Below are 12,821 nucleotides of genomic sequence, written 5' to 3' on the forward strand. Positions count from 1 at the left end.
GTTTTGGTATTGGTCCTGGTTCTGGTTCTGGTATCGGTCCTGTCCGGGGCTTTCCATGTGTCAGCTTTTCACAGACCAAGGCTGACCAGGATTCTGGTCTCTTTCTTCTTTTTCTTTGTTTCAACATTATTTATGTATTTGTTTATGCATTTATCTGTGTAGCTGGAAGTCTCTCTCGCTCTGGAAGTCTCTCTCGCTCTTGAGATGTTCCTGACTTCCCGTGTTTCTTCTGGCTCGTTCATCTCAGCCTCAGTCACCCCCGCGCTGGTGAACCTGCTGCTCAGCGAATCCCCTGCCTGTGCTTCATCCCCCTGCTCACTGGACTGTGCTGTAGGAGATGCTTTCTTTCGGATGAGATGTTAAACCGTGGTCCTGACCCGGTGTGGTCATTAAAGATCCCATGGTACTCTTCGCAAAGAGTAGGGGGTTCCCTGGTGTCCTGGCTACATTCCCAAACTGGCTCTCTCAACCTGCCTCGTAATCATCCCTAATTTAATTGGCTAAATATCTGTTCTCTCCCGCTTCGCCTCAGCTGGTGTGTGGTGAGTGTTCTGGTGTGAAATGGCTGCCATGCATGGCTGCACATTAGTGGTGGTTGAGGTGAGTTTCCCCCAGATCACTGTACAGTACATTGAGTGTGAGAAAAAGGAAGGAATGCAAGGAATTAAATAATTAGAGCTGCCCAACTCTGTTCCTGGAGAGCTGCTGTCCTGTAGTTTAACACTCCAACCATAGAAAACACACCACATTCAACAGCTAGAGAACAGCTTGAGTTGCTGCTCAGTAGAATCGGGTGTGTTAAATCAGGGCTGAAGTGAAAATGTACAACAGTAGACCTCCAAGAACAGGCTTGATGTAACTATATGTGCTGTGCCTTGCTTCTGTTTTGTTCAGAGTTCAGTATGATTGGTTTAAACGCTCTAGCACCCAGGGTCATCTTGGTGTGAGAGGTGCGATAGTTAAAGAAATTGAGTGATTCATGGTTTGCACATGAAACGTGTTTTTTTTTTTGTTTTGTTTTTTCCTGCATTGCTTTTCATCTCTCTGTTCCTGTCCTGTGTCGCTGGTATAAAAACGCTCTGGTGGTGTTGCTGAAATCGCTGCTTAGCGTCAGGAAATGGCAGGAATTCTGTCTTTTCATTGAAGACTGAGAGACTCTAAGTGCTATTATTCTGACACGCTGACCAGCGTGTTTGTCTGGAGAGACTGGATGGGAAGAATACGGGGTAATTTGGAAGTGACTCTTTGCAGCTGTTCTGAGCACACGCCGGCGTGACCTGGAGAACCAGTTTCATCCCCACCTCTGCGTGTGCACCATGTTCATCATCTCCGGATCGGAGCCATAGTGCCTATATGATGAAATGAGATTTCCCGTTTGGTGCAGAAATATTTAATTTCATTCTCAGAGATGCCCCTGTGGCGTTCGGTGCCATTATATGGTCAGCTCTAAAGGACACGGATAAGACTCCCAGTGCAGCTACCATACTCCCACAATGTGAGCATTTTAAATTCAATACTAATGTCCCCCCAGTCTGCATATCACGTTAAGCTCTTACAGTGTAAAACTCTGACAGCGTTAATCTCTTACAGCGTTAAACTCTGACAGCGTTAAACTCTTACAGCGTTAAACTCTGACAGCGTTAAACTCCTAAACAGAACTTCTCTTAGTACTGTGACATCGGGGTCGGGACTGACCCGGCCTCTGCGCGGGTGAGAAGGTAAGATCATAACGCTGGTCCAGTGATGTGTGTGCCTGAAATTTGCCTTTAAAACGGATTGGGAAATAATTGCAGTTATTGAGGTCCATGGAGGTGTCCATGTGATTGATTCAGATCTTTACATGATGACTGGAGGGAGGGAATGGAGATTGAGGGAGATGTCTACACTTCCCATCATGCACCCTGCTCCTGCTGAATGGTTGAGGCTGGGCAGGTGTGGGTGTGGTCAGCACTCCTGGGAAAACTAGTGGCTGCTGGAAGTGGTGTTGGTGGGCCAGTAGGGGGCGATCTTCTCTTTGGTCAAATTATCCCCAATGCCCCAGCGCAGTGATGGGAGCACTTTTGGATGACACTTTAAATCGAGGTCCTGACTCACTGTGATTGTTAAAGATCCCATGACACTCTTCACAATGAGTATACGGGGTTCCCTGGTGTCCTGGCTAAATTCCCAATCTGGCTCTTTCAACCCTCCACCTAATCATCACGATTTAATTGGCTATATAATCGTTCTCTCCCTCTCCTCCTCAGCTGATGGGTGGTGAGAGTTCTGGCACAAAATGGCTGAGTGTCTATAAAAGTGGTTTATAAATTGGAATGATCTATCCATCGTCCAGAATGAGTCAGACTTTATTTATTTGTTTTTTGTATTATGACATCTGAACAAGCCTCATTATGTAAATTGATCATTGGGACTGCATTTAAAAAAATGTTTTTAATTGGATACATCGATAAGCTGTTCTAAGCTTGTACAGCTGGTTCAGGGTTTTGTTCTGTGAGTACTAGCTTTTTACACCATGTTTTTACACGGTTAGCGCCTAACACATACTAACTTCACTTTCCACTAAACCACCTCCATTAATCTGCACCACGGAAACTCAATCTTACCCTGAAACTTGTGGGTGTCGGGTTCTGCTCCAACCAAGCAGTTACACACCTGATTCTACTCGCCATTAGAGTCTTTGCCAAAGACCTTGATGAGTAGAATCAGGCGTGGAGTTGTGCACCCACATTGCCCTCTCTGTACGGGGGAGTGCTCTACGCCACGGCCGGCGGGGGGGTGAGGTGGAGGCGGAGGCGGAGGTCTGGCCTGGAGGCGGAGGTCTGGCCTGTGGGTGCGTTTGGTGGTAAGTATCCACGCTCCTCTCTGTGGCGTGAGAGTAACTGCAGTTCCTCCTCCAGGCCAGTGGGGGTAGCGCTGCAGGAGGCTCGTACAGGGCACAGACGGGGCGGCACTCTGTCTCTGTGGAGGTGCAGAGACAACGACAGGACGAGAGAGACGCCTTCCAGCAAGCCCAGCGACAGTACAGCTCCCTGCCACGGTCAGTACACAGACTACAGACACACAGTACAGACACCACGCTCAGTACACAGGCTACAGACGCACTACAGACATCACGGTCAATACACAGACTAAAGACACCCAGTACAGACACAGTACAGCTCCCTGCCACGGTCAGTACACAGACTACAGACACACTACAGACACCACAGTCAGTACACCGACTACAGACACACTACAGACACCACGGTCAGTACACAGACTACAGACACACAGTACAGAGAGCTTACAGCTCCCTGCCACGGTCAGTACACAGACTACCGACACACTACAGACACCATGGTCAGTACACAGACTACAGACACACAGTACAGACACAGAGTACAGCTCCCTGCCACGGTCAGTACACAGACTACAGACACCATGGTCAGTACACAGACTACAGACGCACAACAGACATCACGGTCAATACACAGACTACAGACACCCAGTACAGACACAGTACAGCTCCCTGCCATGGTCAGTACACAGACTACAGACGCACTACAGACACCACAGTCAGTACACCGACTACAGACACACTACAGACACCACGGTCAGTACACAGACTACAGACACACAGTACAGAGAGAGTACAGCTCCCTGCCACGGTCAATACACAGACTACAGACACACAGTACAGACACCATGGTCAGTACACAGACTACAGACACACAGTACAGACACAGAGTACAGCTCCCTGCCACGGTCAGTACACAGACTACAGACACACAGTACAGACACAGAGTACAGCTCCCTGCCACGGTCAGTACACAGACTACAGACACACAGTACAGAGAGAGTACAGCTCCCTGCCACGGTCAATACACAGACTACAGACACACAGTACAGACACCACGGTCAGTACACAGACTACAGATGCACAGTACAGCTCCCTGCCATGGTCAGTACACAGACTACAGACACACAGTACAGACACAGAGTACAGCTCCCTGCCACGGTCAGTACACATAGACACTGAGTTTTACACGAGCCCCCTCTCTCTGTGTTCTGACCAGTCCCCCTCTCTCTGTGTTCTGACCCGTCTCTCTCTCTGTGTTCTGACCCGTCTCTCTCTCTGTGTTCTGACCAGTCCCCCTCTCTCTGTGTTCTGACCAGTCCCCCTCTCTCTGTGTTCTGATCAGTCCCCCTCTCTCTGTGTTCTGACCAGTCCCCCTCTCTCTGTGTTCTGACCAGTCCCCCTCTCTCTGTGTTCTGACCTGTCTCTCTCTCTGTGTTCTGACCCGTCTCTCTCTCTGTGTTCTGACCCGTCTCTCTCTCTGTGTTCTGACCAGTCCCCCTCTCTCTGTGTTCTGATCAGTCCCCCTCTCTCTGTGTTCTGACCAGTCCCCCTCTCTCTGTGTTCTGATCAGTCCCCCTCTCTCTGTGTTCTGACCCGTCTCTCTCTCTGTGTTCTGACCCGTCTCTCTCTCTGTGTTCTGACCCGTCTCTCTCTCTGTGTTCTGACCAGTCCCCCTCTCTCTGTGTTCTGACCCGTCTCTCTCTCTGTGTTCTGACCCGTCTCTCTCTCTGTGTTCTGACTAGTCCCTCTCTCTCTGTGTTCTGACCCGTCTCTCTCTCTGTGTTCTGACCCGTCTCTCTCTCTGTGTTCTGACCCGTCTCTCTCTCTGTGTTCTGACCCGTCTCTCTCTCTCTGTGTTCTGACCCGTCTCTCTCTCTGTGTTCTGACCCATCTCTCTCTCTCTGTGTTTGTCAGGCTGAGTTGAATAGAGCAGCTGCTCACACTGCAGCAGGTATAAATACCTGGCTGGATTAATGGCTTTTTTGGCCTCTTTTCAGTGAGAGGAGGGGACTTTCTTGTGTTCTTTATCTTTTTCTGCGTTTGGCATGTTTATTTATAGAAGACTGGAAGTGTCTCAGGTTTTGAATGCTTCATCCATCTGATATTCTGTCCAAGCCTGTGATCAGGAGGTGAGAGGGGGCCCCGGAGTCTTTTCGCTTGGCGGTCGTTTGGCGGGTTTTTATTTTTGCACAGATGGTGTTGTGGCATTCCGGTTTCTGGTCCTGGCGTGTTTTTAAAAGATGACTCACCACGAGAAGGACCTGCAGTGCACACTCACTTGTGTGCGTAAACATCCATTTAGCACATCTCCTTAGCACATAAAGCGTGAACAGACATTGTTTCTTCACACAGGCATATGGCTGAGTAAGTAGGTGACAGATGTTGAGGCTGAGATTCAAACTCACGTGTACAAAGGCAGCTCCTGCTTTGATTCAGGCACAGAGATGCACGCTCTCTCTCTCTCTCTCTCTCTCTCTCTCTCTCTCTCTCTCTCTCTCTCCACTGTATGGCTCAGTCTCTCTCGCCCTCTCAAACTGCTCTTGACATAAGCATGTATTTTTCATGAGCGTTAGCCGTAATCATCCAGCAGACCAGCCTTGGAGTGAAAACGCTCCCTCTTTAGAGGAAGAAAATACTCCTCTGAGTATGCTCCTGTGAGGTGCCCTTCAGGCTCCTCACTCTGAGGTGTGAGAGGAATTTCCTCTTTACAGAGACCCCTGGTCTCTGGCTGTCTGCAGCGCATGACCCACACCTAAACTTCATGTCTCACACAGGAGCTTTCCACAAACCGCTCCAGCACAGACAGAAAGGCTGGCCAATTAAGGCTCACAGTAGTGGCATCAGACTGTGCTTCCATTATCATCATACTCTGCATCCATTATCATCAGATACCATTATCAGACTCCATTACCATCATACTCTACATCCATTACCATCAGACTCTACATCCATTACCATCAGACTCTGCATCCATTACCATCAGACTCCATTATCATCAGACTCTATATCCATTATCATCAGACTCTACATCCATTACCATCACACTCCATTACCATCACACTCCATTATTATCAGACTCCATTATCATCATACTCTGTATCCATTATCACCAGGCTCTGCATGCATTATCATCAGGCTCTGCATGCATGAGATTATCCCAGGATATCTGCTACTATTTCAAAATCACTTGAAAGTATTTTGTTTCACATTTTCTTGAAAATAGATGCTGGCAGAATTTTAGAGTAGAGTGTGAAATGTGATTGCATTGGGAGTGTAACGACCCTGAGTGTGACCCTGAGTGTGACCCTGAGTGTGACCCTGAGTGTGTCTCTGAGTGTGTCTCTGAGTGTGTCTCTGAGTGTGTCTCTGAGTGTGTCCCTGAGTGTGTCCCTGAGTGTGACCCTGAGTGTGACCCTGAGTGTGACCCTGAGTGTGTCCCTGAGTGTGTCCCTGAGTGTGTCCCTGAGTGTGACCCTGAGTGTGTCCCTGAGTGTGACCCTGAGTGTGACCCTGAGTGTGTCTCTGAGTGTGTCTCTGAGTGTGTCCCTGAGTGTGTCCCTGAGTGTGACCCTGAGTGTGTCTCTGAGTGTGTCTCTGAGTGTGTCCCTGAGTGTGTCCCTGAGTGTGTCCCTGAGTGTGACCCTGAGTGTGTCTCTGAGTGTGTCTCTGAGTGTGTCTCTGAGTGTGACCCTGAGTGTGACCCTGAGTGTGACCCTGAGTGTGTCTCTGAGTGTGTCTCTGAGTGTGTCTCTGAGTGTGACTCTGAGTGTGTCTCTGAGTGTGACCTTGAGTGTGACCCTGAGTGTGACCCTGAGTGTGACCCTGAGTGTGTCTCTGAGTGTGTCTCTGAGTGTGTCTCTGAGTGTGACCCTGAGTGTGACCCTGGGTGTGACCCTGGGTGTGACCCTGGTGTGACCCTGGTGTGACCCTGGGTGTGACCCTGGTGTGACCCTGGTGTGACTGAACCCCTCTCTCTCCCAGGCAGCCTCGTAAGAACCCCAGCACAGTGTCGCAGGACTCCTGGGATAGGGTGTATCCTCCGGGGGACGGCTTCCAGACGGCGAAGGACAGCCCTCGGTACGCCAGCCTGCAGGGGAGGAGCGGCCGCCTGGGGGGCCTCGGGGGGGCCGGGCCGGGCGGCTTCAACGTGCGGGTCCTCCTGGAGACGCAGGAGCTCCTGAGACAGGAGCAGAGGAGGCGCAAGGAGTCCAAGCTGCTGCCCCCGCAGGAGAGCCTGTACCAGCCCTCTCAGGACACGCCCCACGGCTACCAGCTTTACCAGGCCCCGCCCCCGAACAGGCACCTGGACCCTGCCTCTGTCTCCAGCCCTAGCCACGCCCACAGCCCTGCCCCCTGTCCCAGCCCCGCCCCTCCCGCTAAAGGGCCCTTCCGCCAGGACGTCCCACCCTCCCCCTCCCAGCTGGCCCGACTGAAGCCCCGCCCCTTTTACTCCTGAGGGAGGGGCCTGAGGAACTGATGCACATACTCCCTCTCCCTCTCCCTCCCCCTCTCCCTCTCTAACCCTCCCTCTCCCTCTCCCTCTCTGTCTCCCTCTCCCTCCCTTTGTCTCTGTCTCTGTCTCTCTCTTTCTCTCTCTATGGCAATAAAATAATATTGGAAAACAATGGGGAAAAATGGAAAGGAACTTTGATATGAATCAGATCTCCTCTAAACTTTGAACTCTGGACCGTTTGTATTGAGTGTGGAGTTTATCACCCTCTGCCTCTCTGTGCCTTCCCTTACTGGGGGTCAATGCTGAACCTGGGGACCCTCATGCTCTGACAATCACCAATCACAGCCTAGCCTGGGCCCCATGGGATTCTGGGACATCAGTTCGGCACAAAGTACTGAGTGAGTGAGTGAGTGAGTGAGTGTCAGTGTGTGAGTGTCAGTGTGTCAGTGTGTGAGTGTCAGTGAGCAGCAGCAGCAGCAGCCTCCTCTTCCTGTAATGATGGTTCCTCTTCACTCAGAGTCCCGGAGGCTGAGGGTGTATAAATGGGGTCACTCCAGGTTATTAATTAATGCTTCTCATGAAAAATTCATCTCCACCGCGGGAAGCTGGGACTCTCTCGTACACAACAGTTCCTCTGGCTCCAGCCTCCTGGTCAAACGTCAAACAGCTGAACTTCACAATCACTGCACATTCTCAGCACAGCCCTGAACAGAAACACGGTCTCAGCACAGCCCTGAACAGAGACACAGAGACACATTCTCAGCACAGCCCTGAACAGAGACGCAGAGACACATTCTCAGCACAGCCCTGAACAGAGACACATTCTCAGCACAGCCCTGAACAGAGACGCAGAGACACATTCTCAGCACAGCCCTGAACAGAAACACGGTCTCAGCACAGCCCTGAACAGAGACACAGAGACACATTCTCAGCACAGCCCTGAACAGAGACGCAGAGACACATTCTCAGCACAGCCCTGAACAGAGACGCAGAGACACATTCTCAGCACAGCCCTGAACAGAGACACAGAGACACATTCTCAGCACAGCCCTGAACAGAGACACATTCTCAGCACAGCCCTGAACAGAGACGCAGAGACACATTCTCAGCACAGCCCTGAACAGAGACACAGAGACACATTCTCAGCACAGCCCTGAACAGAGACGCAGAGACACATTCTCAGCACAGCCCTGAACAGAGACACATTCTCAGCACAGCCCTGAACAGAGACACAGTCTCAGCACAGCTCTGAACAGAGACACATTCTCAGCACAGCCCTGAACAGAGACACAGAGACACATTCTCAGCACAGCCCTGAACAGAGACGCAGAGACACATTCTCAGCACAGCCCTGAACAGACACACATTCTCAGCACAGCCCTGAACAGAGACACAGAGACACAGTCTCAGCACAGCCCTGAACAGAGACACAGAGACACATTCTCAGCACAGCTCTGAACAGAGACACATTCTCAGCACAGCCCTGAACAGAGACGCAGAGACACAGTCTCAGCACAGCCCTGAACAGAGACACATTCTCAGCACAGCCCTGAACAGAGACACATTCTCAGCACAGCCCTGAACAGAGACACATTCTCAGCACAGCCCTGAACAGAGACACATTCTCAGCACAGCCCTGAACAGAGACACATTCTCAGCACAGCCCTGAACAGAGACACGGTCTCAGCACAGCTCTGAACAGAGACACATTCTCAGCACAGCCCTGAAGAGAGACACAGAGACACATTCTCAGCACAGCCCTGAACAGAGACACATTCTCAGCACAGCTCTGAACAGAGACACATTCTCAGCACAGCTCTGAACAGAGACACATTCTCAGCACAGCTCTGAACAGAGACACATTCTCAGCACAGCCCTGAACAGGGACACATTCTCAGCACAGCCCTGAACAGAGACACAGAGACACATTCTCAGCACAGCCCTGAACAGAGACACATTCTCAGCACAGCCCTGAACAGAGACACATTCTCAGCACAGCCCTGAACAGAGACACAGAGACACATTCTCAGCACAGCCCTGAACAGAGACACATTCTCAGCACAGCTCTGAACAGAGACACATTCTCAGCACAGCCCTGAACAGAGACACAGAGACACATTCTCAGCACAGCCCTGAACAGAGACACAGTCTCAGCACAGCTCTGAACAGAGACACAGAGACACATTCTCAGCACAGCCCTGAACAGAGACACAGAGACACATTCTCAGCACAGCCCTGAACAGAGACACAGAGACACATTCTCAGCACAGCTCTGAACAGAGACGCGGTCTCAATTCTGCCATTTTAGGCTGTGTCTTATTTCACTGCCCCAGTTCCGTAATGGCTGAATCAATGGTAATGAATAAGTTTGTCCTGTACTGCGATGCTTCCTGGTCTGGTGAAGAGAGGGAGCACACAAAAGGGAACGTATCTATCTGATGTTCAATTCAGATGAGTTTTCACAATTCAGATGATTTTTCACAAGTTGCATTAAAAATGTCTCAATGTCTCAAGTTCTGATGTCTGCATACAGCAGCACTCTCCACTCCTGAAACAAGCACCACTTATCTCTCCCTGCTGAGCAGACACTGATGACAGGAATTATTCTGCGTCTGTGAATACAGACAGAATACAATCATGCCCCAAAATGAGTTTCACTTCGTCACGGCTGCTGCGTGGTCCAGTGTTTATTGTTCAGCTGTGATACCAGAGTTCACATCGCTTTATCAGAGATTTTGGAGTTAATTTGGCTAATGCAGTTTGTTTGGTCTAAGATGGGCTAATGCAGTTAGTTGCTCTCAGATATGGTGCCATACTGGGCCATGTGCTTCAGTGGGTCAGTAGCAGGACAGGGGGAGTGGGTCAGTGGGTCAGTAGCAGGACAGGGGGAGTGGGTCAGTGAGTCAGTAGCAGGACAGGGGGAGTGGGTCAGTGGGTCAGTAGCAGGGCAGGGGGAGTGTGATGTGGTTAAAAGTGCCTGAGGAGGAAACTTAGAGGTGGTAATTTGGTGGATTTTTATATATATATTCTTGCGGAATGATCTGACGTACCGCAAATATTTTATTTAAATTTTAAACGTGTAGCCCTTTAATATGTGTATTCATGTCCTTGTGTATCTTGTCTCCCACTGAGCTGTTTTTGCTCAGCGGTGCAAGGCAAGGAATGTGTACATGCTCTGTGTGTGTGTGTGTGTGTGTGTGTGTGTGTGTGTGTGTGTGTGTGTGTGTGTGTGTGTATCTGTGTGTGTGCGTGCATATGTGTGTGTGTGTGCGTGTGTGTGTGTGTGTGTGCGTGTGTGTGTGCGTGTGCGTGTGAGGAGTATGCGTGTGTGTGAGTGAGTGTGTATCTGTGTGTGTGCATGTGTGCATGTGTGAGAGTGTGTGTGTGTGTGCATGTGTGCATGTGTGAGAGTGTGTGTGTGTGTGTGTGTGAGAGAATGTGAGTGCCTGTCTGTTCCCTTTATCCTGTAATGCTGTATTACTATGGTAAAATGGGTGACTAATGGAAGCACAGTGCAGTTGGTTTGTGTGTCTTTCTCATGATGTATTAAACTGTAATAATAATAAATGGCCTCTTTTGTACATATCAAGTGTAAAATAAAATGAAGGCTGATTCATCCTCTTCATATATTCTGTTCTCACTCGTGATGCGAGTTTACAGTGTTATATTGCAGTACAGTACAGAACAGAACAGCTACAGTACAGTACAGTACAGTACAGAACAGCTACAGTACAGTACAGTACAGTACAGAACAGCTACAGTACAGTACAGTACAGTACAGAACAGCTACAGTACAGTACAGTACAGTACAGAACAGCTACAGTACAAAACGGAACAGAACAGCTACAGTACAGTACGGAACGGAACGGAACGGAACGGTACAGAACAGCTACAGTAATACCTCCCTCTACATCTACGTCATGTCAGATGCTCATATGCTTTTGAACGTAAGGGTGAACACACAAGTAATGTAAGTCTGGTCTGTACTTCGACTGTCCATCACAGCCCATTTAATGTGCTATTTAACGCATGTTGGCTGTTAGATCTGTTTGCGTGGTCATGTGATCTCTGTCGGGGTAGTTTTGGTCTTGTCAGGGGTGATCCACATGGTCATGGACTACTGGATAAGGAAGTTACGTTACATTACATTATTGGCATTTGGCAGACGTTCTTATCCAGAGCGACGTACAGTTGTTTAGACTAAGCAGGAGACAATCCTCCCCTGGAGCAATGCAGGGTTAAGGGCCTTGCTCAAGGGCCCAACGGCTGTAAATGGTAAATGGCAGGCATTTATATAGCGCCTTTATCCAAAGCGCTGTACAATTGATGCTTCTCCATTCACCCATTCATATACACACACACACACACACACACACACACACACACACACACACACACACACACACACACACACACACACACACACACACACACACACACACACACCAACGGCGATTGGCTGCCATGCAAGGCCCCGACCAGCTCGTCAGGAGCATTTGGGGGTTAGGTGTCTTGCTCAGGGACACTTCGACACCGCCCGGGCGGGGGATCAAACCGGCAACCCTCCAACTGCCAGACGACTGCTCTTACTGCCTGAGCCATGTCGCCCCCTGTGCGGGTCTTGTGGCTCCACCGGGATTAGAACCACCGACCTTACCTGTCCCAGTCATTTACCTTAACCACTACGCTACAGGCCGCCCCCTTTTGTAGGTAAAATGTTATCTAAATGTACGGTGCTTAAAATCCCAGGATGTGGGATGTGGCTGTGGGTCTCGCTGTGGGAGTTACCCTGCACTCCAGCTCTGATCCTGTGGGTCTCGAGAGCTGCAGTAATCAACGTTCAACTGAGCAATTATACAATTAAGGGCCAATTAAAGAACACAAGGGTCTTTAAACCAGGGGAGTCCAATCAAGTCAGAAAGACAGGTGGGAGTGTGGCCTTTTTGATCTGCATTAAAACAGAATATCCACAACTAATCACAGTCTGGGTAGAAGTGCATGATTAGCTCATTAGCTGAATGAATGAAGACCTGCCCCCACACAGACAGGTTTGTGAACCCCTGTGGTAATTGGGATGATATGCCAGGCACTGCAGTGCGTTGATTGCTAAACAGGTGTCTTGTGGATGGAACTTAAACGCAATAAATCCCAGCGTCCTATCTATGAAAAACTCTGCTAGTACATGCCATGGATTGTGAAACAAAACCACTCAATGAATAATTTAATAATTATATTCAAAGATATATTTAGTTCTTTGGTCATTTATTTCCTTTTGGACACATTTGAAAGGACAGTATTATGTGGTGGTGTACTATGTGTAATAACTATGTTTCAAAAGTGTATAACTTGTTCTTGTACTTGTTTTTGTTCTCAGGAACTTCTCATTTTCTCTCTAGGAAGAATATGGAAGCGACGTACATGTTTACTCCACTGTGCCAGCAGCTCCTTCAGCCTGCTGGATTTCAATATATCATTTAGCATTCAAGGAATGAAAGCTAGCTCATTGAAAATTAGGATATTTTGTGTGAA

At 49.4% G+C, this 12,821-nt stretch overlaps 1 protein-coding gene across 1 annotated transcript in view; it reads left to right on the top strand.

Moving 5' to 3' along the window:
- LOC133136593 (partitioning defective 3 homolog) overlaps window positions 1-7,315 on the top strand; it is a 201,645-nt gene extending 194,330 nt beyond the window's left edge. The window contains exons 24-25 of the mRNA XM_061254228.1: window positions 2,898-3,037; window positions 6,821-7,315. Coding sequence (XP_061110212.1) covers window positions 2,898-3,037; window positions 6,821-7,295 — 615 coding nt within the window. The 3' untranslated portion in view covers window positions 7,296-7,315. The remainder of the gene's footprint in view (window positions 1-2,897; window positions 3,038-6,820) is intronic.
- Window positions 7,316-12,821: the final 5,506 nt, after the last annotated feature.

The sequence above is a fragment of the Conger conger genome, chromosome 9 (assembly GCF_963514075.1).
Source record: "Conger conger chromosome 9, fConCon1.1, whole genome shotgun sequence".
Lineage (NCBI taxonomy): Eukaryota > Metazoa > Chordata > Actinopteri > Anguilliformes > Congridae > Conger > Conger conger.